At 43.3% G+C, this 25,935-nt stretch overlaps 1 protein-coding gene across 1 annotated transcript in view; it reads left to right on the top strand.

The window, feature by feature from the left end:
• LOC310875230 (serine/threonine-protein phosphatase PP1-beta catalytic subunit) overlaps positions 1–20,598 on the top strand; it is a 31,706-nt gene extending 11,108 nt beyond the window's left edge. Inside the window, exons 2-8 of the mRNA XM_083788398.1 lie at positions 8,555–8,686; positions 9,570–9,800; positions 10,871–10,975; positions 12,022–12,093; positions 14,980–15,131; positions 19,523–19,657; positions 20,167–20,598. Of these exons, the coding sequence (XP_083644524.1) occupies positions 8,555–8,686; positions 9,570–9,800; positions 10,871–10,975; positions 12,022–12,093; positions 14,980–15,131; positions 19,523–19,657; positions 20,167–20,271 (932 nt within the window). The 3' untranslated portion in view covers positions 20,272–20,598. The remainder of the gene's footprint in view (positions 1–8,554; positions 8,687–9,569; positions 9,801–10,870; positions 10,976–12,021; positions 12,094–14,979; positions 15,132–19,522; positions 19,658–20,166) is intronic.
• Positions 20,599–25,935: the final 5,337 nt, after the last annotated feature.

Genomic DNA, 25,935 nt, shown 5'->3' on the forward strand with positions numbered 1-25,935 from the left:
CCAAAACTGTATGGAATGAACTTCCCATTGCGATCAGAACTGCAGACTCACTCCCAATCTTCCGCCGTAGTTTGAAAACCCACCTCTTCAGACTCCCATCTTAGCCCGTAGCACTTGCACTAGCCTCGACAACGATTTCATGTAGACATAGCCCTCTATAGTGTATAGTCATAGTTTCACTGTACAGATATGATATTCTGCTGTCAGACAGGTTCTTAGCTTGCTTATGATCCTTGATTACTATTTATATGTATTTGATGTATTGCCATGTGTTGTTCTTGCTAATGCTTACTGTAAATTGCCCTGGATTAAGAGCGTCTGCTAAAGGCCTAAATTGTAAATTGTATGCCTATGTTCAGCTTGAAAGTGTCAGACTGTGACCCAGCAGCCCTCCCCCCATCCCACCCAGCACAATAGCCTGTGGTCACACGCATGCACGCACACATACGCGCGCACACACACACACACGCACACACATACGCACACACATACGCACACACATACGCACACACACACACACACACGCACACACACACGCACACACTCCCAAAGGAGCAGAGCAGCACTGCCAAATTAGGAGAGATGAATTGGAACGTGGCATGAATCCTAAAGCAAGACTCTGTTGAGACCAGAAGTACCAATGCTGCACGAGAATCAGCTTCTAAAACTAAGCTTGCATAAAGTCAGGTTCCACATCTGTTTCAAGGACCTCGGGTCTCATTCTCTGTCACCTCCTGTAGGCAAGCCCTGGTGACACTGACTCCCACATAGTCCACTCGCGTAGCCAGAGAACTATTCCACAATCTCCGAATGCTATATAGAGTCTGGACGTTTACACCCGTCAAATGTACTTGATGAGTACATTATAGTGGCTACTTGGTGGTATAGTGTCTAAAATCGTGAGACATTTTGTCAATTTTGGAGAGCACTCATACTGCCGTAACTGTATGTAAAGGTTATTTTCCTATGATGCTATTCTAATGTCGCTTACAGTGGCGCCGGTGGCTCAGGGGTAGAGTGGCTGGATGGCAACTGCAAGGTTGCCAGTTCGAACCCGGGCTCCCCCAGAGTTAGTGTCGAAGTGTCCTTGAGCAAGACTCTGAACCCCTAATTGCTCCTGATGTGCTGGTTGGTGCCTTGCATGGTTTCCGCTGCCATCGGTGTATGAATGTGCATGTGAATGGACAAAACAAATGATGGCGTCTACAGGGTAGGTCTTGCCCAGCGTGATCGGCCTGGCGCAATGTGCATTGCAAAGGCAGATTAAAGGCTGGCTACGCAAGGCTATTTTTACCCTTAGCCCCTGTGAATACCTGCATGTTGATGTTGATGGATGGAAGTGTTGTCTCCCGTCTGCAAACCAACTCCTCCATCACAGCTACAACACTCACACACACATTTTCAGGGTTGCAGTGACCTGGTGATCGGCTCTGGTACCACACACATACACACACACACACACGGATGCATATACAAACTGGTGAAGCGGCACACTCTGCAGACATGACAACAGCGCTTTGGGCTATACTGTAGTTCCAAACATTGGAACTATCCCATTGAGATAGAATGAGCACTTCCGCCCATTCCATTGTTAGAATGGGAGTCAACGCTGTTGTCGCCACTCTCTTACTAGATTACTCTGCAGTCCCAGCTCTGACCAGGAGGGCCAGCCATTCTGGAGGCTTGGGGCTGTGTGTGTTGTCCATGGCATTTAGTCTGTCCTTTGGTGAAAGGAGATCCTCCCAGACTGGTGTGACTTGCGCTGCTAGTTGTGGTCATAAAGAGGGGGGGGGGGTCAATGTACTGTCTGGGTGTTCTCTCCCATATTTCAGGCCTCTCTCTCTCTCCTCTAGTCAGCTGAGCCAACGCAGCCCTGTAAGCACGTCACATCACCGGCCAGCTGGGAGGGAGGGAGGGGCGAGCAGAGGTGTGAATTTGACTCCTGGAGGCACTGCTAGCATGCATGCGCACACACACACACACACACACACACACACACACACATGCACACACACACGCACACACACACATGCACACACTTTGGTACAAACTGTCCTTTATGTTGTTGTTGTTGTTTACTGAAGACTCAATTCAAAATGCAAAAGCTGTGTACGATCAGGGATCCCCCCCCTCCCAGTACCTTCGTCCTATTAAGCTCGAATTGTGCCTTTCTAAACTAAACGTGTTGTATATTTAATGGAACATAGCCTACTGTGAAGTTGTTCACACAAAGTTCACCTAACTTTGCTACTATAGAGCGTCGCAGTCCCTCCCCCTTTCAGAACGACGAGTGGCCCAGGAAATGAACCCCAATGCATTTTTCCCATAGGCATTTCAAAACGTATTTATTTAAAGACCTTTTAAGCGTCGTACGAAGCCAACTATTGTCGTGACAAATCATGACAACACACAATATTTTGGACCAAACAAATAATTACAAAGAAGAAAAACTAAAAAAAAAAGTGTTGTAACCTGCCGTTTTTGACTACTTTCTAATTATTTGTTTGGCCCGAAAAACTGTGTGTGTTGTCATGATTTGTCACGACAAAAGTTGGCTTCGTACAACGCTTAAAAGGTCTTTAAATAAATAAGTTTTGAAATGCCTATGGGAAAAATGCATTGGGATTGATTTCCTGGGCCACTCGTCGTTCTGAAAGGGGGAGGGACTGTGACGCTCTATAGGGAAAACATGCACATGTACATTTGATACTCTTTTTTTTTTAACTCTTTGTTTGATCTTTTTTTTGCACTCTATATTCTGCTGTTTAATGTTGTATTATATATTTGCTGTTGCATTGTCTGAAGGAAGCTAAACAAAAATAAGTCTCACTCTTATGTACCTGTACACAAGATGTAACAATAAAGCACAACCTTGAACCTTAGCGCACAACTGCCAATCTGCCATCTAAATAAGTGTTCAGAAGAAATACAAGGCTACACCTGAGTCCCCCCTTGCGTAAATAATCCGGGAGCATGTTTGCAGCCAGGCGCTGCATGGCACTCGAACCTTAGCACAGGTCATTGTTGTAACTTGTACTTGGGGCATGTCTAGCAGTATAAACCTACAGCCAGTGTTTTTTGGCAGCAAATTTAAGTCATTTTAGTCATAGTCTCTTGAATAGTTTTAGTCACCTGGAATGTTTTAGTGTTAGTCTAGTTTTAGTCGACTAAATGTCATGCAATTTTAGTCGACTAAATCAACTGTAGATTTAGTCGACTAAAATGTATTTTGGCTGGCCTGGATGGTGTCGTAATGAATCATTTTACACAAATAGCCGATCTACAAGCTCACAACGCGTCGCAGCACGGCGCGTTTTGAGCTTGTAGATCTGCTATTTTCAGTATGCAACTAATTGTAAAATGACTTATACTGGATCTCTTGTCCACTATAGTCCCTTCCCAACATTTTAGTCTAGGTTTTATTTGTTGACTTAATTGTCAGTATATTTAGTCTTAGTTTTAGTCATCATAGTTTAGTTTTTATTTAGTTTCCATTTAGTTTTCCTCAGTGAAAAAAGGTAGTCGACAAAGATTTTTCGTCTTGGTTTTAGTCAACGAAAACAACACTGTCTACAGCCCAACACCTGCTTGTTCAGGTAGGGTACACGCCGCTGTTTTTATAGTATCTGTGTCACCTTAGCTTAACCATTATTTTAAACTTTAGCTATTGAAAAGTACCGCACTATGAGCTTGTAGATCTGACTGCTTTTTTTTTTTATTGTGAATGTGTGGACATTTTGAATATATATTCTGTCGTTACGTTTTTAACTTGTATATCTTTACAACATATTTCCAGATGTGGGTCGGCTGGCCAGTTGCATATCATTTTTCGGTTCCTTGACAGTTGACATGAAATAGTTTGAGAACCACTGATATAGAATCATGATTTTGTAGAATCTGGCCTCAGGTCTTGTGTGTTAGAGAGGATGACAGACGGGGGAAAAGCAGCCGTATGTTTGTCGTGCCCTGCCTGAGGCCTCCGGGCAGAAATAGCAGGGTCACGTTGCACATGTCCCCAAACAGGGCCGTCTACAGCGCATGTGAAATGTCTTTGCAGACGCAATGTGGCACAAGACACTGAGTCAGTAAGTCACCTGCAGGAATCTGATCTGCATTCACTTCTGGCAATCATTCAGCTAGCTTGCTTGACCACTTAAACCAGGGGTGCCCAAAAGGTCGATCGTGATCTTCCAGAAAGGCTATGCAGGTAGAACCACATGTCATGACATGGCCCTAAAAATATATATATTAAAATATATTATTAATAATGAAATATCACAAAACTCACAAAACTTGATTGCTTGACATCGAGAAGGGCCTGTCGGCTCCCTTTACAGCTTCTACAGTAGGCAAACCTACAACATTAGAAATTAAAAATGTACAAGGCAAAGAACCCCAAAAACCTATCACTTCTATACAGAATGGGAGTAAGACAATTTCCCCCCACTATTTCACATTCCAAGTGTGTTTGTTTGTCTTGTATGTAACGCCTGTGCTGCTATTCCAAAGCCTCCTCAGGTAAAACATTTCTGGTGGGTAGATCTTGTTGAACTGATCATTTTTAAAGTAGTTCTCTAGTCAAAAAGTGTTGGCACCCCTGGGTTAAACCCCAAGTGACTTTTCTGTTTTCGCTGTACTTTAAATATCTTCGCTCAAAATTGTTTCCCCCAGAATATGGACACTGAGGTTTAAGTGGTTAGAAATCTAATTTCTCACAGCATAATATTATTTTAATTATGTTAGACTGATTCATGGCAAACGCCCGTCCTCCCCTGTCAGTTAGGAAACCGACATGGATTTGACTCAATTATCTTATCTGATATGCTTATTAAATGCCTTTTAAATTGTAAACTGTTTCTGCCTGACACCGTGGTGTCATCTAACACAGTGGTTCCCAAAGTGGGGTCTGGGGGTCCTTGAGGGAGTTCCAGGGGGTACCCACTACCCAGCTAAATGACAGTTTGGAACCAAATGGACCCTTTTGGGTCTGTAACTCAGGAGCATCATTAACATTGATTTTACATATAAAACTGGGGTCCCAGAGATAGAAATACCATTCAATGGGGGTCCATAGACTAATGCATGTCAAACTGGGGGTCCTTGAAATTAAACGGGTTGAGAATGACTGCTAGAGCCGTGAAAATCTTCTCTTATGGGGGTCCCTGGCATATCTTTTCAAATGGGGGTCCACGGGGCTAATTGGTGTCAATTTGGGGGTCCTTGACATGAAAAAGTTTGGGAACCACTGATCTAACAAGCTGTGGTCTTATAGGGCAGTGGTTTTCAACCAGTGGTCCCGGGGACCACCAGTGGTCCTTGAAGGCGTTCTAGGTGGTCCCCACCAGCTAAATGATGGAGAGTTGGTAACCAAATGGACCCGCTTATTACGGTAGATATTTCGTGTCATTTTACGCTCTCAAGAGTTAAATTAGTAGATTGTAGTAGATTTTTTTCTATTTGAATTGAAATCCTGAATTATTATGTTTTGCTATTTTTTAATTGGAATCCTGAAAAGTAACAGAGCATGCTTATGTTAACTTTAGGAACTTAAATGCAAATACATTGGACATAAAAAAGGTCAATAATATTGTATTACTAGTCATTAAGCTACTAATGGAGGCATTCATTAAGCTACTAATACAGATGGTAGTGTCGCCCCATTGGCTCTATAGACTGAAGTAATTAAAGGGGGTCATGTTTGCATTCTGATATTAACCTGCAGGCTGCATTAAGTGATGGTGGGGGCCGCATGTGGCCCCCGGGCCCCCAGTTACCCATGTATGTGGTAGTGGCAGTCAGCTCTGGCTCTGGCCCAGTTCCTTGTGGTTCTCTCCCTGTGGGGAGAGGGAGAGGGAGAGGAGGGACAGTGATGCTGTTTGAGGAGTATGAGACTTGTGCAGTGAGAAGATCTGTTAAGCCATTAAAACCAGTAAATCTGTGTAACCACTTTTAGCCATTTTTTTATGCTCTGGCTATTAAAAGAAATATCATATCTACAAGCACACAGTACGGCACGAAGTGAAGCGATATGAGCTTGTAAATCAGCTGTTTTAGAAAAAACGTGACGAAAAAAAAACGTTGAATATAAGGCTAACTGCCTTCATCAGGGTGACTAACAAGATTGCAGATAAAACATGGCTTTTATAGGGAATTACATTACAGGTTAATTACCGTACAGATTGGTGGCGGGCTAACAAAACCACACCAGAAAACTTACTAATTTACCCATTTAGGACGCGTCTGTGTCACCTCATAGCTTTAACCAATTAAACCATTATTTTAAACTTTAGCTGTTGAAAAATAGCAGATCTACAAGCTCATAGCCTGGCACCGAGTGCCACGCTGTGAGCTTGTAGATCTGCTATTTCTTTTTAAAAATTCTGAAAATGTGGCACAAATCTTTGAATATGTATTCTTTCACGGCGAACGTTTTTAACTCAAATATTTGCTTCTGGGGGGTCCCTGGAACAACATATTTTCATATGCGGTCGCGGCCAAATAATGTCATTCTGGGGGTTCTTGACATTAAATAGTTTGAGAACTACTGATATAGAAATCTGTCAGGATTTAGAAGACATTTTGTAGAATCTAGTGTCAGGTCTAAATGGGTTAAAAACACACAAAAAAAGAAACAAAAACTGTTTGTAAGAAAAACAAGAAGAAACTGTCACTGAGCAGGAAATGACATCACAGCAGGTTCAGCAATGTTTTTTTTAATGTTCTATAATATCTCAATGAGCAATCTAATCATCCAAGTTGTGGAAGTATTCCATCATTCCTAATATAACATATGCTCCCTCTTGTAGTATATCCGGAGCAATTATGCAACGATTCTTCCAAAAATAGCTGTAATCTGTGACGGGGCCAACAACACTCCCATGGCATGTAGAGAGACCAAACCCAAACGCTCTGCTCTTGTCCTCCCTCTTAAAGAACAGGAAGTTTTCTTCTCTCCAAAAGAGAAAACCCCTCATCAAGGCCGACTCTGCCTACTGCAGCTATTTCTGGCTCTCCTGCTGTTGGCTAAACCCTCGCCTCCCGTATTTAGTGTGATGTTCCTTTCTAAACTCAACACACGAGGATGCTTACTCACACCAAAGTCCTTGTATAGCGGTGCCCCGGCCCACGGGAGAACAAACTGAAGAGAGGGAGTCATGGACAAAAAGAAGAAAGTGGCCGCACACGCCGATATTGTCAATACGCCAATATTTCTAAACTCGCCCAAAAAAAAGGCCGCACTCGGCGTGTTATCATGGTAAACATGGCTTGAAAATAAAAATCACACCCATGTCAAGTGAGGGGCACTCTCCATTCTCCATTCATTGTCAATGGGAATTTAACTTTGTGTAGGACAGAATTATCGATTTGCTCAGACACATGATGTAATTATGTAAATCCATTCTCCATTCATTGTCAATGGGAATTTTAATTCCCATTGACAATGGGCCCTTCAAAATAAAAACTATTACAGAGTATTATTTTTTTGTATGTTTTTTTTTGTGGCTTTTGCCTTATTTTTTATATTTTTATAGAGGTACAGAGACAGTAGGCTGACAGGAAATGGGGAGAGAGATGGGGGGTGACATGCAGTGAAGGCTGTCGGGAATCGGGAGTCGAACCCGCGGCACACTGCCAGACTGGATTACCAGCCAAGGTGCCTGGACCGCTGAGCCATGGCCCAGGCCTATTACGGAGTATTATTCATGGATCAAGAGACAGACACTGAGTCTGCTTCCTTGTGCACTCTGTAGCTGTGAATGGTAGTGATTTCTGGCTGATACAGAGTCCGACGATAACTGATGTCGACCTTGCTATTATGGTCAATTGTCCTTTCTGAGCCTATATACAGTACACTGAATTTGAAAAAGCACCAGCTCTATTCAAAATCGTATTCAACGACAACAAAATATTCTATAGTTTTGTATCTGAGATGCTAAACCTCATCAAAAGGTAATGCTGAATAAATAATGGGCTTTTTCTGACCCCTTCTAGACAGCCAAACTCCTTGCTTCGGTGCCACAGTGCCTAAAATGTCATGTCTTTGAATGGCTGGATTTGTTTGCAAACCTTGTGCCTCCACTTAACCTCCACTGCAGGCATCGCATGATGATAGAGAGGGCTTGCTTTGAAGAAAAGAAAAGTTGTATACAAGGTTGACTCACTTGCTGCTCGCGTACAGCCAGAACATGTTGCCTGCGAAATGATGTGCGACTCAGACTGTCGGAGACAGAGGGCCCTATTTTCGTCGGTGCTAAACCCCTTATCCCTAAACTCCTTTGCCTTTTATACTATTTTGAAAAACCTTTGATCTACAAGTTCACAAGCAACGTGTTGGTGTAGTTCGGCTAGTCGAATTGTTTTTAATGTTTAAAAAAAAAAAAATGGCAAAGAAATTTAGGGATAAGGGGTTTAGCACTGACGAAAATATGGCCCAGAGTATAATAATTGATTTCAGAATTTTAACATGCAATTTATAATGTGACGTTCTCCGTTCTTCTCTCCTTGTCTGTTCTCCCACCCTCTCTTCTCTGGTTTCCGTCCCCCTCCCCCGCAGTGCGAGGATGTCGACCAGGGAAGATAGTCCAGATGACGGAGGCCGAGGTGCGCGGCCTTTGCATCAAGTCCCGGGAGATCTTCCTCAGCCAGCCAATCCTCCTGGAGCTGGAGGCGCCGCTCAAAATCTGTGGTCGGTACATAACATACATTCCCCACCTTGCCTGTTAACATTTAGACCGGAGGAAACTCACCCAAAGAAAGGCTGTGCTCAGCGTGTTATCATGGTAAACATGGATTGCTCCTTGGAAAATAAAAATCACACCCGTCATGTGAACTAAGTGAGGGGCGCTCTGCCTCTTATCATCGTACATCATCATGACGTAACATGTCGATTTGCTCAGACACATATTATGACGTAGATTCTCCATTCATTCCCACCTTGCCTGTTGTTGTTGCAGTGCTGCATTGTGTTGGTGGCCTGGGTGGAAAACTGACATAAAAATAATAATATAAATATAAAACTGGTCAAACCAAAGAAGAGGCATTAGTTGTGAAAATAAGGCGGCGTTGTGAGCTTGTAGATCTGCTATTCTCACAATATTTATCTGTGGAACCGATTCAAACTAAATTGAATGCCTCAACTCCTACATTCCACGTGCCTGTCAGGGTGGTGGTGGTTGTGGTGGTGGTGGGGGGGCATTCCATGATTATTTTAGAGGGTCACGGTCTGAAAAGCAGTGGTGTTCAACCTTTTTCATATCAAGGTCCATTATTTATTCTGCATTTGAGCCACAGATGAAAATTTAGCCTCTCAGACCCAAAACGTAAGAATATTATTTTTATCGTTTGATAAGATTTTGTCCACAATGAGACAACAGACAGGCGTTAACAATTATTAATTATAACAATTCTTCTACATTCTCTAATTGTGTAGATTTGGTTACCAACCCTCCCATCATTTAGCCGGGGACCACCTGGAACCACTGATCTAAAAAGCATCGAAAGTGAATCTTTTAAAAATAAGACAAAACTAAAACAGAAACCCGCTTCCCTCCCTCTGTCCTCATGTCCAGGTGACATCCACGGCCAGTACACAGACCTGCTGCGGCTGTTCGAGTACGGCGGCTTCCCTCCGGAGGCCAACTACCTGTTCCTGGGAGACTACGTGGACCGAGGCAAGCAGTCCCTGGAGACCATCTGCCTCCTGCTGGCCTACAAGATCAAATACCCCGAGAACTTCTTCCTACTGAGGGGCAACCACGAGTGTGCCTCCATCAACCGCATCTACGGCTTCTACGACGAGTGTGAGTCCAAGGGAGGGAGGAGTTAATAGTAGGGAACTGGCTGCACATGTACTGTACGCAACCAGTGGGCTACACATAATTCAATACCGGGGACTGAGGCCAGCTCAGTGGCCTTGGGCAGGTTACACAAGAATGCTACGAATGGCACTAGGTGTCACATGGACGGACCTCATCAGAAATGTGGACCTCTATGGGGACCTACCACGGGTCACGGACAAAGTCAGAGAGAGAAGGATGAGGCTGGCAGGGCACTGCGTCAGGCACCCAGAACTTGAGGCAAGTAAATTGACCCTATGGGAGGGAGCCAACCCAGGGCAAAGCCAGGAAGGGAAAGAAGCGTACCACCTATGTAGACGTGCTGCGGCGCGACAGCTTGGCTGACAACACTGCAGAGCTCAAGAACCTGGTGTTGGATAGGAAATTGTGGAGGGCAGCGATCCAGGAATATCCCTAGTTGGTGTTGGCTAGACCTCACTCTCGCAGCAACTAACTGTGGTTAGAGTGTCTGTCCTGGGACTGGGAGGTTGGGGTTCGATCCCCGGCCGGGTCATACCAAAGACTCAGAAAAATGGGACCCAGTGCCTCCCTGCTTGGCACTCAGCATCAAGGGTTGGATTGTCAAGTCCCTGCGACATACAAGTGTCATGTCCAGCGGGTGTACCTGTACATCAAGCTGCCTCACGCTACAGAAACAGGAGATAGGCTCCTGCCCTATGGGCCTCATGGCTCGGCAAGGCTTACTTTACTTTCTTACTTACATGTACGCAACCAGCGGCCACACATAATTAATTACAGGGGAGGGGCTGAGGTCCACTGGGGACCTCTCAGACATAACCCCGCCACATGTCCATGTATGGGCATAGCAGCCCAAACTCTAGATGTGAGGCCGAACATCTAGTTTAATTTCAATACAAATGCATAACATATACACAACATACTGTACCTAAACCGTTGTAAGCAAGTGTAAAAATCATGTGACATATAGAAACCACCACAGCACTATATTGTGCTTCATGTGGCCATATTATATGAACAGTAATTGACTCTTCAATGAATCATTGTGCATGCAGGTAAACGCAGATTCAACATCAAGCTGTGGAAGACGTTTACCGACTGCTTTAACTGCCTGCCCATCGCCGCCATCGTGGACGAGAAGATATTCTGCTGTCATGGAGGTAAGTCACCGAGCGCCATGACTCCCTAGTCCCTTTATGCCTTGAGAATTGAATTCCATTAATCTTTTGGACGCTTTTGGATACTCTATTTACTAGGGGTGTAACGATATACTGTAGTAACTGTATCAAAATATCAATTTTAATTAATAAAATCAAAGTATATCGATATGTAAATATTGTATAGTTTGATTTTGTATCGTATCGTTTTGCAGTGGAAATAATCGAATCGTTAAAACAAATATTCTATTCTGGGGCCAAACATTTTCAGATCGGGGTATATGAATTTGGCAGTCAGTCCTTGGTACAAAAACGTTTGAGAACCACTGAATTAGAAGAGTGAAAGATGTCACGTCTTCCATCCTAACTATCCTATTATCGTCTAATCACCCTAATTGCTTGCAGACACACAAGTGGTTAATTCCGTCTGTGGGTTACATCAATATTTAACCACAGCTTGTGTGACTAAATAACTACATTGGATCCATTTCCATTTCCTGAAAGGTTTTCGGTTTTGTGACACCATGTTGGTTGTTATTGTTTAGAATAGATATTACCTCTTTTTTTGAACATTTATTAGGCCTAGTGGGAGGGCTTCACAATATGTCAGCCTTGCTCTCTTGTTTCCTGGTCATTAATGGTAGCATAGTTTAAAACCAGTCTCTGCCTGGTATTTAAAAGATAAGGCCTGTCAAGCGAACCCTGATCCGCTGTGGAGAAATCAAAATACACTGTGGGTCAGAGCAAGTTCATCCCCAGTACTGATGTATGGGGTGAAAGGGTCAAGGAAGGTGTTTGAATTGGAAGAATTGTGTGTGTGTGTGTGTGTGTGTGTGTGTGTGTGTGTGTGTGTGTGTGTGCGTGTGTGCGTGTGCGTGTGTGCGTGCTGTTCGGGGGTCTGTGTCCGCATGCAATTTGTTTTGCTATCTACACAGGCCTGTCGCCTGGCCTATAGGGTCAAGGAGGGAGGTGTTTGAATTGGATGAGTTGTGTGTGTGTGTGCTGTTCCGGGGTCTGTGTGTCCTCACGATTTTGTCTTTTTGTTTTAGGCCTGTCGCCTGACCTGCAGTCCATGGAGCAGATCAGACGCATCATGAGACCCACAGACGTGCCCGACACAGGTAGAAACATCATCACAGACGACACGAAAAAAACCTTGATAAACAACATTAAACTCACTTTGTCACTCACTTTGCCATTCACTTTATGCATGTGCATACCCTCTATATACACAACACAATTTAGCTTAAGAAGGTGCAGTTGATGTGCATAAATGTGCATTTGATTATTATTATTATTATTATTACTGACTGGGGGAAATAACATGTTTGCCCTGTTCAAATCATTGGCACTGAATTGACACTGGAGCTGCCGACTTGGCTGCCACCTCTGGCTCTGGGCTTGGGCTGCCCACAGCCAGGGGCTGGCTTCTTGGATGGGCTGGAGGGAAGCTCGGCGGCTGGGTCACAATGGTGGCTCATTGGCAGGGTCACTAGCCGCCGCCGGTAGCCACACTGCTTCCCTGCCCAATGCCCACTGCCCACAGGTGGTGGTCAGTGGTTAGTGGTTACACCACCATTGCAAGGGAAGTGCTGCACGTTGGGGATAGTACTGACTCAGGCCAGTGTGACTGCTTAAATCAGCCATCAGACACACATACTGTACATACAGACAGAGCTTTAATTACACTACTCTTGGTGCAGCACATGATGTCACACTTTGCTGCTTGTACCTGCATGGGTAAGTGACTATTCTGACAGATAAGCCCATTTTATAAAGGACAGATAAACATAAATTTAAAACATTAAGTATTGTTCATGATCAGTCATACTCATACCCCAATCTAGCTGTGGACAAATCATTGCAGGCATGTACGTCCGGCAGTAAGTTGTTCTGGTGTTAAAGTATACAGTTATAAAGAGGAATTGTGCAGGTTCTTTGTTTTACTCATATAAAGTCTGACTCATTTAAAGACTCACGTGAACTCGAGCCATTCCAAGTGAGGTCAGGCCTAGCTAGCCAGCCCCCTCCTCGCCTTTCAAGCGCCTGGCAACACATGCCCATATAAGGCCATCAGCCTCCATCCAGACCAAGGAAGCCCTCAACTCTCAGATCCCGTTATGGTCGTTGTGCACCTCTTGCTGGGTCTGGATATGGGCCGTGTATGTCGTCCCTGTCCAGTGGAAAGTTGGAAACCTCATATGTCCAAAACGGTTACCTTTCAGGAGTGAAATTCTTAAAATAGCAAAACGTGGCAGATCTACAAGCTCAAAACGTGTTGCTTTGTGCTGCGTTTCGAGCTTGTGGATCTGTTAACTTTGATGCTTTTGTATGATGCTGTGTAGTGTCATCAAGTAGGGTGTTCATTTACGGGAAAAAACAAGTAGTTACTAGTTAGAATTTGGAGAATTGTTTTTCTGCCTGACGGCAACGATATAGTCGAGAACAATTCCAGACTTTGGTGTTTAATATGCGTCACTATGATCCTTCTCCGTTTGTAATCTAGATGCCCACTGTCTTAATTAAAAAATCACACCTGTGTGAAGTGAGGGGCGCTCTTATCATCGTACATCATCATGACGTAAAATAGACACTGTGCCTATTTGCTCAGACACTATGACGTATAGTTCTCCATTCATTGTCACTTGATGGGAATTGAATGTTTGTTAAAGACAAAGTTTGTGGACGGTAACCAAAATCTGGATGTAGGAGGGGCTAGCTGCCCTCCAAAAAACACCAAGGGGTGGCTTGTTTCTAGTTTGGAAAAGGATATTAATTAATATCTTGATATTAATATTCAAAGAGAGCAGGATTATTTCATCTTTGTTACCCTTGTTTGATTGTTTTATTGCGATGGTTTAAAACAGTGGTTCTCAACCAGTGGTCCGGGGACCACCAGTGGTCCTTGAGGGGGTTCCAGGTGGTCCCCAGCTAAATGATGGAAGAGTTGGCAACCAAATGGATCTGTATCTTTTACTCTTGAGAGTGTAAAATGAGTTAAATTAATGTTAAACAGCTGCATTACTTAATTTACAAGCCTAATCAATTAGAGAATGTAGAAGAATTGTTATGTTAATCAACGTTTGCCTGTTATCTCTCCTAATGGTACCAACATCAATACAGCATGGAATTGTGGACAAAATCCCACCCAACGACAACAAAATATTCAAAGTTTGGGGTCTAAGAGGCTAAATGTCATCAAATGGTGGCTCAAATGTAGAATAATGGACCCTGGTAATTGAAAAGGGTTGAAAACCAAAAAAAGCACATCTAATTTCTCTGTAAACTGCACAGAACCTGAAAGTGCTGCGTGTGTGTGGTGCGTATAAAGGCATTCAGTGCTGAGTGTGGTGCGTATAAAGGCATTCAGTCTGCCAGTGCTGAGTGTGGTGTGTATAAAGGCATTGGGTCTGCCAGTGCTGAGTGCAGTGACTCCCTGAACCCTTCCATTACATTTATTCTGTACTCTGGAACAACCGTGTCAGCAATTCCTTCCCTCCCAGGCTTTCCCCCAGTAAATAAAAAAGCTAATGTTGTTGTTTTCGTCAATCGTTGCATCACAAAGGATCATTACTAGCAGTTTAGTTGTAGTGTAGACCTTATTTGGTGAATGTTTTTTTTTTTTGTATGTAAAAATGTCAGGAAAGGCCCAATCCAGGACTCTTTGTAAGAGTTGTCCACTGAAGTAGTTTCCCCTTAAAAATCCCACTTAAACCCTCTAAATTTAGTAAACCGTTCACACTGAGCACTATAACGATAACTATGTTTAATATCGTTCTCCATTGTATTAGTTCTGCTATTTTGAGCAGAATAAAGATGCCATCGTTCAATGGACTGTTTAGAAAGCTTAGAAAGAGGCCGTGAAGAAGGGGAGGGGACATTATAGAATTGGGCATCGGCGGGCCGGGATTTGATTCCAAACCAGCCAGTACGTAAATAGTCCAGTAGGTTGGGAGGCATTTGACTAAACATCACACTATTTGCTGCTGTTGTTTCTATTCCTCCAGGCCTGCTGTGCGACCTGCTCTGGTCCGACCCAGACAAGGACGTGCAGGGCTGGGGAGAGAACGACCGCGGTGTGTCCTTTACGTTTGGGGCCGACGTGGTCAGCAAGTTCCTGAACCGTCACGACCTGGACCTCATCTGTAGAGCCCACCAGGTACACGACGGGGTTGATTTCCTAATACTATGACGAAAAATGTTCGTTGACTACCATTCTTCACTGATATTTAGGGCAATTAAAGAAAAAGCCTAAAACCTAATTTTCTATTTCACCAAGTTTCCAGAACAAACGGTACCTCTCTTCCTCTGGCACTAATGGTAATGTCCCTGACCGTATTTGTGCACAGAGAGATCGCTGTCTTTTGCTTCTACAGTGTACTGAGACAATACGTTTGCAACTTACGTTTTAGGGTTAAAAATGGCACATTTAATTATGACATCTTTAATTACAAGCCTATAGAGCGGCGCAGTCCCTCCCCCTTTCAGAACAACGAACGGCCCAGGAAATGAAAACGCAATGCATTTCCCTATAGGCAGTTTTTATTTAATTTATTTAAAGATGGAGTGCCGTGATTTTTTTCCACACTTAAACATGATCATCAGGTGTATTTAGGTGTATATGAGGTATAATTTTTTCAAAAAAGTGTACAGTATTTGTTAAAATGATGGTTTTATGTGGACACACCCACCAGTTCATTAGGTATGCGTGAGTTTAACCGTAGCACCACCCACCTAATCCAGTCCCTCCGCCTCCTCCTTTAAGACCACCCACTTGTCCTAGTCCCTCCCCCTCCTTATAAAAGGACAGCCCATGGCTCTGCCCTTTTGTTTACAAAATGACAAATTGGTGTCTGTAATGTAACAAGAACTCATGCTTTTGTGAATGTTAGAAGTGAACACTATTTCTGAGATATCGTATAAGCACCATTATGCACTTATACTGCCACCATCCATGTATAGGCATATAATCCACGCATCCATACCATATCAGATCTGTTTTTTCTGTTTTTTTTTTTATAATTATTTATTTATTTCCTCCAATTATATTGACCCTATTGTCACAATCAGCTCAGCTCATCATCCAATTAAAGCATAGTTTAACAGCAGAAACAATTAATTTGATAGATCATTTAGCATGAATAATTTTATTAATTTGCCAATATATTGTAGGCTATTGATTTCCTCCAGCTAAGCACCCTGGCATTAAAACTGTCCAAAACACTTGCACTGCCCTAGGCACATGATGCTCTGGACAGAAGACTCTCCACTCTTGCTCTGATCAAACTCAATTTACAACATGAATGTTCCTTCTGACTGCATTGAGTTTCAGCAAAAGTTGCCAGATTTAAAGAAACAAGCGGCCAAGTCCACAAAAATAAGTCACAGATATTGCCTTGAATATTTATGAAAACGTTTCAACAACACCAATCTTTTTAACAACATATTCATTTGAGGGTCCTTCACATGAACCATTGGTCAAGTCAACCACATCTCCCCTGAAAGTTACTTATATGAAAACAAGCCCAAGTCGCTTGTAATAGCCAGACATGGCAACATGACTTCCAGCGCGACACAACAACAGATTCTAATTATTGACTTTAAAGCCTCGTATAAGTATTAGGACCTACATATTGACTACAACAGCCAACAAGAATGCACATGCACTGTGACACTACACTCTGTATCAAAGCCCGACCACTGTGATTATAAAAGAAACAACCTACTCCTTGAGAACAACAAGAACAACTATACAGCAGAGCAGGTAGGCTGGTTTGTTGTGGTTTCCTTGATTATCCTGAGGACCCGACGTGAACATTTACTTGCTTCCAATCTAACGGAAAACAGTCTGCTCTGCTGTGAACTGGTAATGTGTGAAATGACTGTTTGAAAATCTGCCACACAGTTAGGCACAGAGCAACAAACTGGCTGGCTGCTGCGCCGTTCAGTTCACACGTGTGTATGTGGCAGGCAGCTCCGCCCACAGAGGTTGTCGTATTTAAAAATATATATAGAGGGGGAGGTGCGTGTGTGCGTGCAATTTTTTTACGTCACACTATCCGTGTTTACTTCATTGGCCCGTTTGACCATCAAGTGTTCAGCCTCCAGGAAGAAACCCTAAATACAAAGTTATTACACCATTGCACATAAAAACGACTCCAGGGTGTCTAATGAAGTACTGTCACCCCATAGACACATGAAAAGCTGGAAAAAAACAAAAATTGTGGCACTCCATCTTTAAAGACCTTTTAAGCGTCGTACGAAGCCAACTCTTGTCGTGACAAATCATGACAACACACACAATATTTCGGGCCAAACAAAGAATTAGAAAGTAGAAAAAAACGGCAAGTTACAACACTTTTTTTGTTGTTTTTCTTCTTTGTAATTATTTGTTTGGTCCAAAATATTGTGTGTGTTGTCATGATTTGTCACGACAAGAGTTGGCTTCGTACGACGCTTAAAAGGTCTTTAAATAAATTAAATAAAAACTGCCTATGGGGAAATGCATTGCGTTTTCATTTCCTGGGCCGTTCGTTGTTATGAAAGGGGGAGGGACTGCGCCGCTCTATTCCAAGCCATTTGACATTTGGGTTTGATACTTGGATGCTTCTCATCCTGTCCGTATCGGTATCCCTGACCGTTAATTGCCAACATTGGAGTAATGGACTACCAAGAAAGGATCTGTGATGCACAGTGTTACAAGTTACAAGGAACAGCTTGTTACTTTGAGCAGGGGATAAATCGCCATTTGACCTTCATGCAAATATCTCTTGTCAACCAAGTGTGTGGTATCAGTGAGCATGCCCCTGTCACCTGTCGTCTTAACACTGTTTTATATTTATTATAAAATAATCTGGATTATGATTATATCGTGCACCACTAATCCTACTATAAATGCGCCACGTCTCTGTCTACGTGTGTGTGTGTGTGTACAGTTGTAATGCACGTAACTCGTGAACCGTTTGCCCCACCGACTTCAAATTCGACACACACGTTCCACACCCCCGCAGGGAGTGCAGTGCAGTGCAAGGTATCGAGTCAGTCGGACCCACGGTTCTCCAGAACCTGCCAGTGGGCCTAATCAGCCTAAATCCCCTCACCTGTACAATTTCCAGCCTCTGCCTCAGCCAATTGATTGCCATGGCAACCCCACATTGGCAATTGATTACTTAACCAGTCCACTCTTCAGACACAGGCAGGCAGACAGATACAGAGATCTCCATGTGGGATACAGACATACAGTTAAAATGGGTGGTATGACAACAGGTATTGCATACTAGATCTCCATAGTTAAAACGGGTGCTATGACAAGTTGACAACGGGTATTATTAGGTTCCCAAGTTGCATCGTTCCCAAGTAGGCCGGTATAGCCAATGGGCACGTACAGGTCTAGTCTGAAGAAAGTGAGAACTGTACAGAGACATTGGAGAAGCTTTACAAGTTGTTCCTAACACGTACGTACTGTATGGGGACACTTGGAACAAAGATGACATGGGGTGGGGGGCGGGGAAACCTTGGGAATTTTCGGAATAAGAATTTGAACTGCTCGTTGCTTTTTCCAAATAAAACAAACGATTAAAAAAAAAATCGTTATAGATTGCAGCTAAGGTAGGGTAAGTGATTTTGCTTTGTAAAAATACTTGTTGAATAGCTCTATATTGTGATAGTACTACTCATTGCCATAGTGTTTGTTCAGTATCAGGGGTCTCCAACCATATATATTTATACCGGCATGTCTTAAATTGTTTTATATACTGTATGTAATCTCGTCAGCATTGAAAATGAGGGAGAACCTCAATTGCTCTTTCGAGAATAAATAAAGGTTTCAATCAATATCTCTCCAGCTCTTTAATAAACAGCTCGAGATACCACTTTTATCCAATCATGAGAGAGAGAACTCACACAGGATACAAGGAATAAACACAAAGAAATTAGCAGAACGTTTTTAAACTGGAACACCAAATTGAAATTGAAAATGTATGTCATGTAAAATGTTTTTAACCAAAGAAGATCACTTTACCCCTCCTTCTAACTTTTAGTTCACTTATTTTGTTGTGACCACAAAACGTGTCATCAGAAAGCAATGAATCTATTCCATATAGCTTTAAATAGATGTAAAATATATGTACACACGGAGAGGGGGAGGTAAGTAAGCCTTGCAGAGCCATGAGGCCCATAGGGGCAGGAGCCTATCTCCTGTTTCTATTGCGTGATGAAGCTTGATGTACAAGTACACCCCCTGGACATGACGCTAGTATGTCGCAGGGACTTACCGTACCCCCAATCTAACCCTTGATGCTGAGTGCCAAGTAGGGAGGCACTGGGTCCAATTTGTCTTCGGTATGACCCGGCCGGGGATCGAACCCCAACCTCCCAGTCCCAAGGCGGACAATCTAGAACAAGGCCACTGAGCTGTGGTGTGTGTGTGTGTGTGTGTGTGGGGGGGGGGGGGGGGTGGAGGAATCAAAATAGTTACACAGCAGTCTATTTGAAGCCTACATTGTGCAACACTGTAAATATCATTATCTGGTGATGTCTTGTCGCCCCCAGGTGGTAGAAGATGGTTATGAGTTCTTTGCCAAGCGGCAGCTGGTCACCTTGTTCTCGGCCCCCAACTACTGCGGAGAGTTTGACAACGCCGGTGGCATGATGAGTGTGGACGAGACCCTGATGTGCTCCTTCCAGGTACAGACATGAGACTGTGGTTGGAAACACTGCCTAATAATTGGCACAATCCAAACATAGGTTGTATATACAGTAGGTTGCTGCCTTCAGGAAGGAGATATGGTGTTCCAGCATACAATAAGGTCAGACTAAAGAGGTCCTTTGTCCACCAGTCGACTTTGATGCTTAATCAGGAGTTGTAGTCGGGGGATATCTAAGCGATGGACATTGCTCTTGTCTTCATGTCTTTATGTATGTAATATTGTTTTGTTCTTTGTGCTATGTCAAATGTGTGTGTATATGTGTTCTGCATACATGGCTGCTGGGTCAGTGTGAACTGACAATAAAGTACTATATATATCTCGGCTAAATACATATAATTTTTGGGATCCTTGACCACACTGATATAGAAATGGAAGTTTTTCAGAAAACTCATATGATTTAGAAGACATTTTTATAGAATCTGCCTCGGGTCTTAATGTTGTTTAAAATATTAACACCGGTGCTTTGGGTCCTGCTGTCTTCCTCAGATCCTGAAGCCGTCTGAGAAGAAAGCCAAGTACCAGTACGGAGGAATGAATTCGGGCCGGCCCGTCACGCCTCCCCGCACAGTCCAACCCCCGAAGAAACGGTGAAGAAGGATGGAGGAATGAAGGGCGAGAGAGAGAGAGAATGACAGAGGGATGATTGTGAACGAGTGGCTGTCTTTTGTTGACTTTTCACAGAAAACTTGGCAGAGAGGAAAATGCAACAGTTTTTGATTTTAGGACCCCACGCCTCAAACAAACTCTTCCCTCCCGTTTCTTTTGATTAATTTTTTCCTTACAAAAAAAGAAATCTCCCTCCTGAACTGTTCTGTCACATGCCACGCTCTTCCTTGAATGCTTTACCCCCCCTTCTACATCTGTGTAACCTTGAAATGTTTTTAAAAAGAAGTGTTAATAAAATAAATACAAAATGCAGAGGTGTCATGCTGTGCTCGCATAAATCTGTGTGAGTCGACAGGAAACGGGGAGAGAGATTGGGGGGGAGACACGCAGCAAAGTTCGTCGGGATTGGGACTTGAACCCGTGACACACTGTCAGGCTTACCAGCCCAAGATGCATGGACCACTAGGCCGGCCAAACTTTTTCTCTTTATTTTTTTTCTATGGGGACTATTTGCCAAATAGCAGATCTGAAGTTTTTAACTTCAGAAGTTTTGAACTTCCGATCTGTGACAGTGAGCTTGGAGATCGGCTATTCCTGGGGAAGAAATACAGACCCAAAAGTCAAGTTTACCCAGTTTTGAGGGTCCATCCATCCATTTTATCTGTAGTCTGGTCGCGGGGGCAACAGCTCCACCAGAGTGCTCCAGACTTCCATCTCCAGAGCAACATTAGTGACTTCCTCCTGGGGGATTCCGAGACGTTCCAAGGCCAGTGAGTCGATGTTTCCTCCAACTGCGCCTTGGTCTGCCCCGGGGTCTCCTCCCAGTGGGACGTGCGTCGAGGACCTCCCTAGGGAGACGGCCGAGAGGCATCTCACCAGATGCCCGAACCACCTAAGCTGGCTCCTTTCCAGGTGAAGGAGCAGCGGTTCTACTCTCGTGTGACTGAACTTCTCACCCTATCTCTAAGTGAGATGCCAGCCACCCTTCGAAGAAAACTCATTTCGGCCGATTGTATTCGCGACCTTTCTTTCAGTCATGACCCACACTACATGACCATAGGTGAGAGTAGGAACGAAGATTGCTCGGTAAACAGAGAGCTTTGCCTTCTGGCTCAACTCTCTTTTCGTCACAACAGTGCGGTACAGCGACTGCAATACCACTCCTGCCGCTCCGATTCTCCGGCTGATCTCCTTCTCCGTCCTCCCCTCACTCGTGAACAAGACCCCGAGATACTTTAACTCCTTCACCTAGTGTAATGCCTCATTCCCTACCCGGACTGCACAATCCACCGGTTTCCTGCTGAGAACCATGGCCTCAGATTTGGAGACGCTGATCCTCATCCCAGCCACCGTACACTCGGCTGTGAAGCGGTCCAGTGAGAGCTGAGCTGAGGTGACACTGAGCTGAGGTACTGAGTTTTGAGGTGACAATCCAACAACATACAGTACATTTACACTATGAAGCCATCTATGAAAATGATTAATCTGCAACAGTGGGGATCCTTGCTTCATCTCTGTTAAGCGGTCCCTGCCTGGCCTGAAAGACCCCTGGTTCACCATATATACTGTACACAGTGTATAGAGCGTCGCAGTCCCGCCCCCTACCAGGGCCCAGGAAATGATTCCCTGTTCATTTTCCTCATAGACATTTCAAAAAGTATTTATTTAAAGACCTTTTAAGCCTCGCACAAAGTCATGACAACTAACCACAATTTCCAGGCCGAACAAATAATTAGAAAGAAGAAAACGGCAGGTTACAACACTTTTTTGTTGTTTTTCTTCTTTGTAATCATTTGTTCGGCCCAAAATGTTGTTTGTGTTTGTTGTTTATTCATCACAACTCCAGTTGGCTTTGTCCGCGGCGTATTTAAATAAATACTTTTTGAAAAGCCTATGGAGAAAATGAACAGGAAATTCACTTCTGGGTCTCATGTCGTCATGAAAGGGGGCGGGCACTTCTCTCTGCCTGTACAGACGGCTTGATTGATTTATAAACCGCTTGGGTTTACGTACATAATAGGGCATTAAGCAACTAGTCGACTAGTAAATCCACTAGTCAACCATGTTGGTACTAGTTGACTAGTTGATAAGAAAAAAAGTTTTTTTCTTTTTTTCCTCCCCCTATTTTGTAGGATCAGGTAGATTCTAGTAATAGTCACCAATGTACACTTTTTAAATGTACAAATATTTAGTTAAACAACTAGTCGACTAGTAAAAATGACTAGAAGTGAATGCCCTAGTACATAACAACGCTGAGCTTCTTCCAGGGGACGTGATTCATAGAGGAAATAAAACGGCCCAAATCTAAGTCTTTATTAATGCTGAAACTGGATGCTCTTTTGAAATCGGTCATTTACGCCGGGACAGATTCGATCGAATTGAAGCCTTCCGAAATGCATGGCAACAACAACACCACACAAAAGCCACGTGTATAAAACCCATTTATTGACACAATCAAAATCTGTACACATACATCATGTACTGTACATGCAAAGGCATTTTCTCTTCACTGTGCTTTGCAGATGAGCTCCCTGCGGCCATGCTTGCTCTTTTCAGACATGTTTCAAGTTTTGACTAGAGCCCGACCAACATATCGGTATTATTTGACGTTGTGACATCGGTGTCGGCAATTTATTATGCAGCCAATGTGTCCCGATTTTGAACCACTATATTCAACCCTGGTGTCTCTATTTTGTGCAAGTCATAGACAAATATCCTAGGGTTTCAAAAGTCAATCCAATAGGCTCAAGGTGTTGCAATTGCATTAACTTTTTTATATTTTATATTTGCGTGTTTTGCTTAAGTTAAATGTCACTTTCACATATTAATTGTGAAAGTTTATGCTTATACAAAATGTATAATCAAATGGCTTTTGTTTTCGGTGGTCAGACTCAGGACTCCAAAGTCAGGATCTGCATCGGAAACAAACATCTGGCATGGGTCTGGCTCTATTTGACACATCAACGACCGTTTGGGACCACACGACATGAAGCATTTCAGCTCAACAGGGTCACGTAAGGCCATCTAAAAAAATAGCAATAACTACAATGGTCCAAAAACTAGCATCTAACATCTTAACAATTCAAGCTATTGAAGACCCTGCATTGACCTAGCTAGCTTAAAAACAAAAGGCTATGCAACGGAACAGGCTGTCATCATTGACTGATGAAAAAGGTCCCATCATGGTAGGGTTGCTGTGACCTCTCCCTTGACCTATAGGCTGCCGTGCCTCCTGCCATGAATCAACTCATGGTAATCGCGTGATTTATTGCTCCATTCCAGACAATTGGCGATACACACACACACGTGCGCCATTTTGGAAAGAACTTGGGCCCCCTTCCCTACTTCCTTCACAGGTGTTACCGATGATACTAATCAAGGCTCCGTTCCATTCTGGTCAAACACTAGAGTCAGGTTGCTGTTGCTATTGTGCATGTTGGCTCACTGGAAACACTCTGCCAAGTGGTTCTCAAAGTGTCCTTGAGGGGATTCCAAATGGCCCTGTACGGGTGTGTAACGCTTGAGTGTGTACACTCTTGAGTTATGGGAGTCCTTGAAATTAAAGTTTGAGAACCACTGCACACTAAATATTAGACTTGCCTTAATTAGTATCATCAGTAACACCTGTTACCGAGTGAAGGAAGTAGGGAAGTGGCCCGGAAGTAGGAAGAGTCATTCTGTGTTCGTTCCATAGAGCCCATTATTTGCCCAAAGCAGCCCGTTTTGGTCCCGTTAGGCCAAACATGCACAGTCGCACAACAATGTCGCAGACCAAAAATAGCAGATGTACAAGCTCATGAACGCAAAAGCTTGTTTCTAGGTAGACTATTTTCGGCGTGCGAAGTATGTAAGCATATTGGGCTTACGTTTCCAACAGTCTGTTATTCTCCTATTTACAGAGAGCTCATAATGTGTTTATTCTCCTATTTACAGATAGCTCAAAATCATGTGTCACTTGTACAAAGTGTGACACTATTTGTACACACAGTCAATAATTAAATCAAAAGTAAGGGAGAGGGGGGGAAAGTACATTTGTTACAAAGTTGAACGGGTGTCATTTTAAAATTTCTTCATAATGTTATTTAATATTAATGTAAAAAATACTTCTTCCTATAAATAACCATACATTTAACATTTTCAGACTTTTCCATTGGCTAGTTGGCACACACAGCTGGCAGCTTCAAAGACATGAATCCTCCGTCCATGACAAGCAATTTGGCCATCATTCCGTTTTTAGAGCACAATTACACTTGAGTCACACGAGATGTGAATCTAACGGTCTGTGTTAGTGTGAAACGGCACAAAGCAGAGTGGTTATAATAGTTGCACATTTCATTCATCACTAGGAGGAGGAACAATGGAGCATTTGTCAAGGGCTAACAGCAACGGCACTGTCACAAAACTGCACAAACGTATACGAATCAACATGCTGCCCACTTCTTGTTCAATAGCAAAGTCAAGACGTAATCATTAATTTTCAGTCCCAGGCAGTCAAAAGTCGCTATGCTACTGTACCTGTCAAAACAGAATGTAACACAGACCCGCTAAAAAACAGGCCTGAATTCCAATCCGTCGTTTCAATAGAAAAGTGAAGATGTACTGTTAATACTTTTCAGTGCTAAGACAGCCAAACGTTACGAAGATACCCAGAGGGACGTGCAGAGAATGTTAGAGAGGCAGGGGCTGAAATTCCCTAAAAAGGGCACTTTTGACCAAAAATATCAAACAGCGGATCTACAAGCACTAGATGCGATGCGATTTCCGGGGCGTGAACCCGCACTCTTTAGCTACTGAAGATGCGGCGTACGACATGGATTTTCTACGCAGATGACAAATTCTTTCAACACAAAAGTTCAGGAGAGTTTTTTTTTTACAGACAAGTAAAAGGGCAGGAGCTCAAGCCCCCTTTGATGTCTAATTGTCTATTTGTGCACGTGCCTGAAGATACCTGACTAAACGGAATGAAACACATACATACCTAAAAGCAGGTAAATAAAGGCCTGATTTGGAAGGCCTCACTCACACTGTTGCAACATGCATACATTTGTCTTGCGTCTCCAATGCATTTCCAATGGAAGTCACATGGTTTGACAAAACATTTGTTTGATGGCTGTGTTGTGCCCCCCTCCCCCGCATCAAACAAAAAAAAATTGTCAAACCATGTGACTTACTTCCATTAGAAATGCATTGGGGGCCATTAATCACGGACAAGACACAAGACAAATGTTGTATGCATGTTGCAACAGTGTGAGTGAGCCAGTGAGGCCGAACCGGACAATTCCTATGAAGCCGGTGGCTTCCTGTTCTAAGACCAACCCTACTGTTTATGTGAGGTCATAATAATAATCCACCACAATCAACAGAATTCAGTGAGGTTCGTTGGAGTGAACTTCACAGACCAATCTGTAACATTTCGCTGACAGATTCATGCGTTTGTGGCACATGAATCTGTCACGTTATTTGCAGTAGAGCTTTAGGGACTGTTAAGATTTTGCTCTAATTCGTCTAAAAGCGCCACATTTAGATATAGCCCAACCTCATCACATTTGTGATGACGGCTATGGACGTTTTTTTTGCCAAAGGAGTGTTTTTCGTGCAAAACTAATGATTGGAATGGATTCAGAATCATGAAAAACCCCTAGTTTGACA

The sequence above is a fragment of the Protomyctophum parallelum genome (genome assembly GCF_964188405.1).
Source record: "Protomyctophum parallelum genome assembly, chromosome: 18".
Classification (NCBI taxonomy): Eukaryota; Metazoa; Chordata; class Actinopteri; order Myctophiformes; family Myctophidae; genus Protomyctophum; species Protomyctophum parallelum.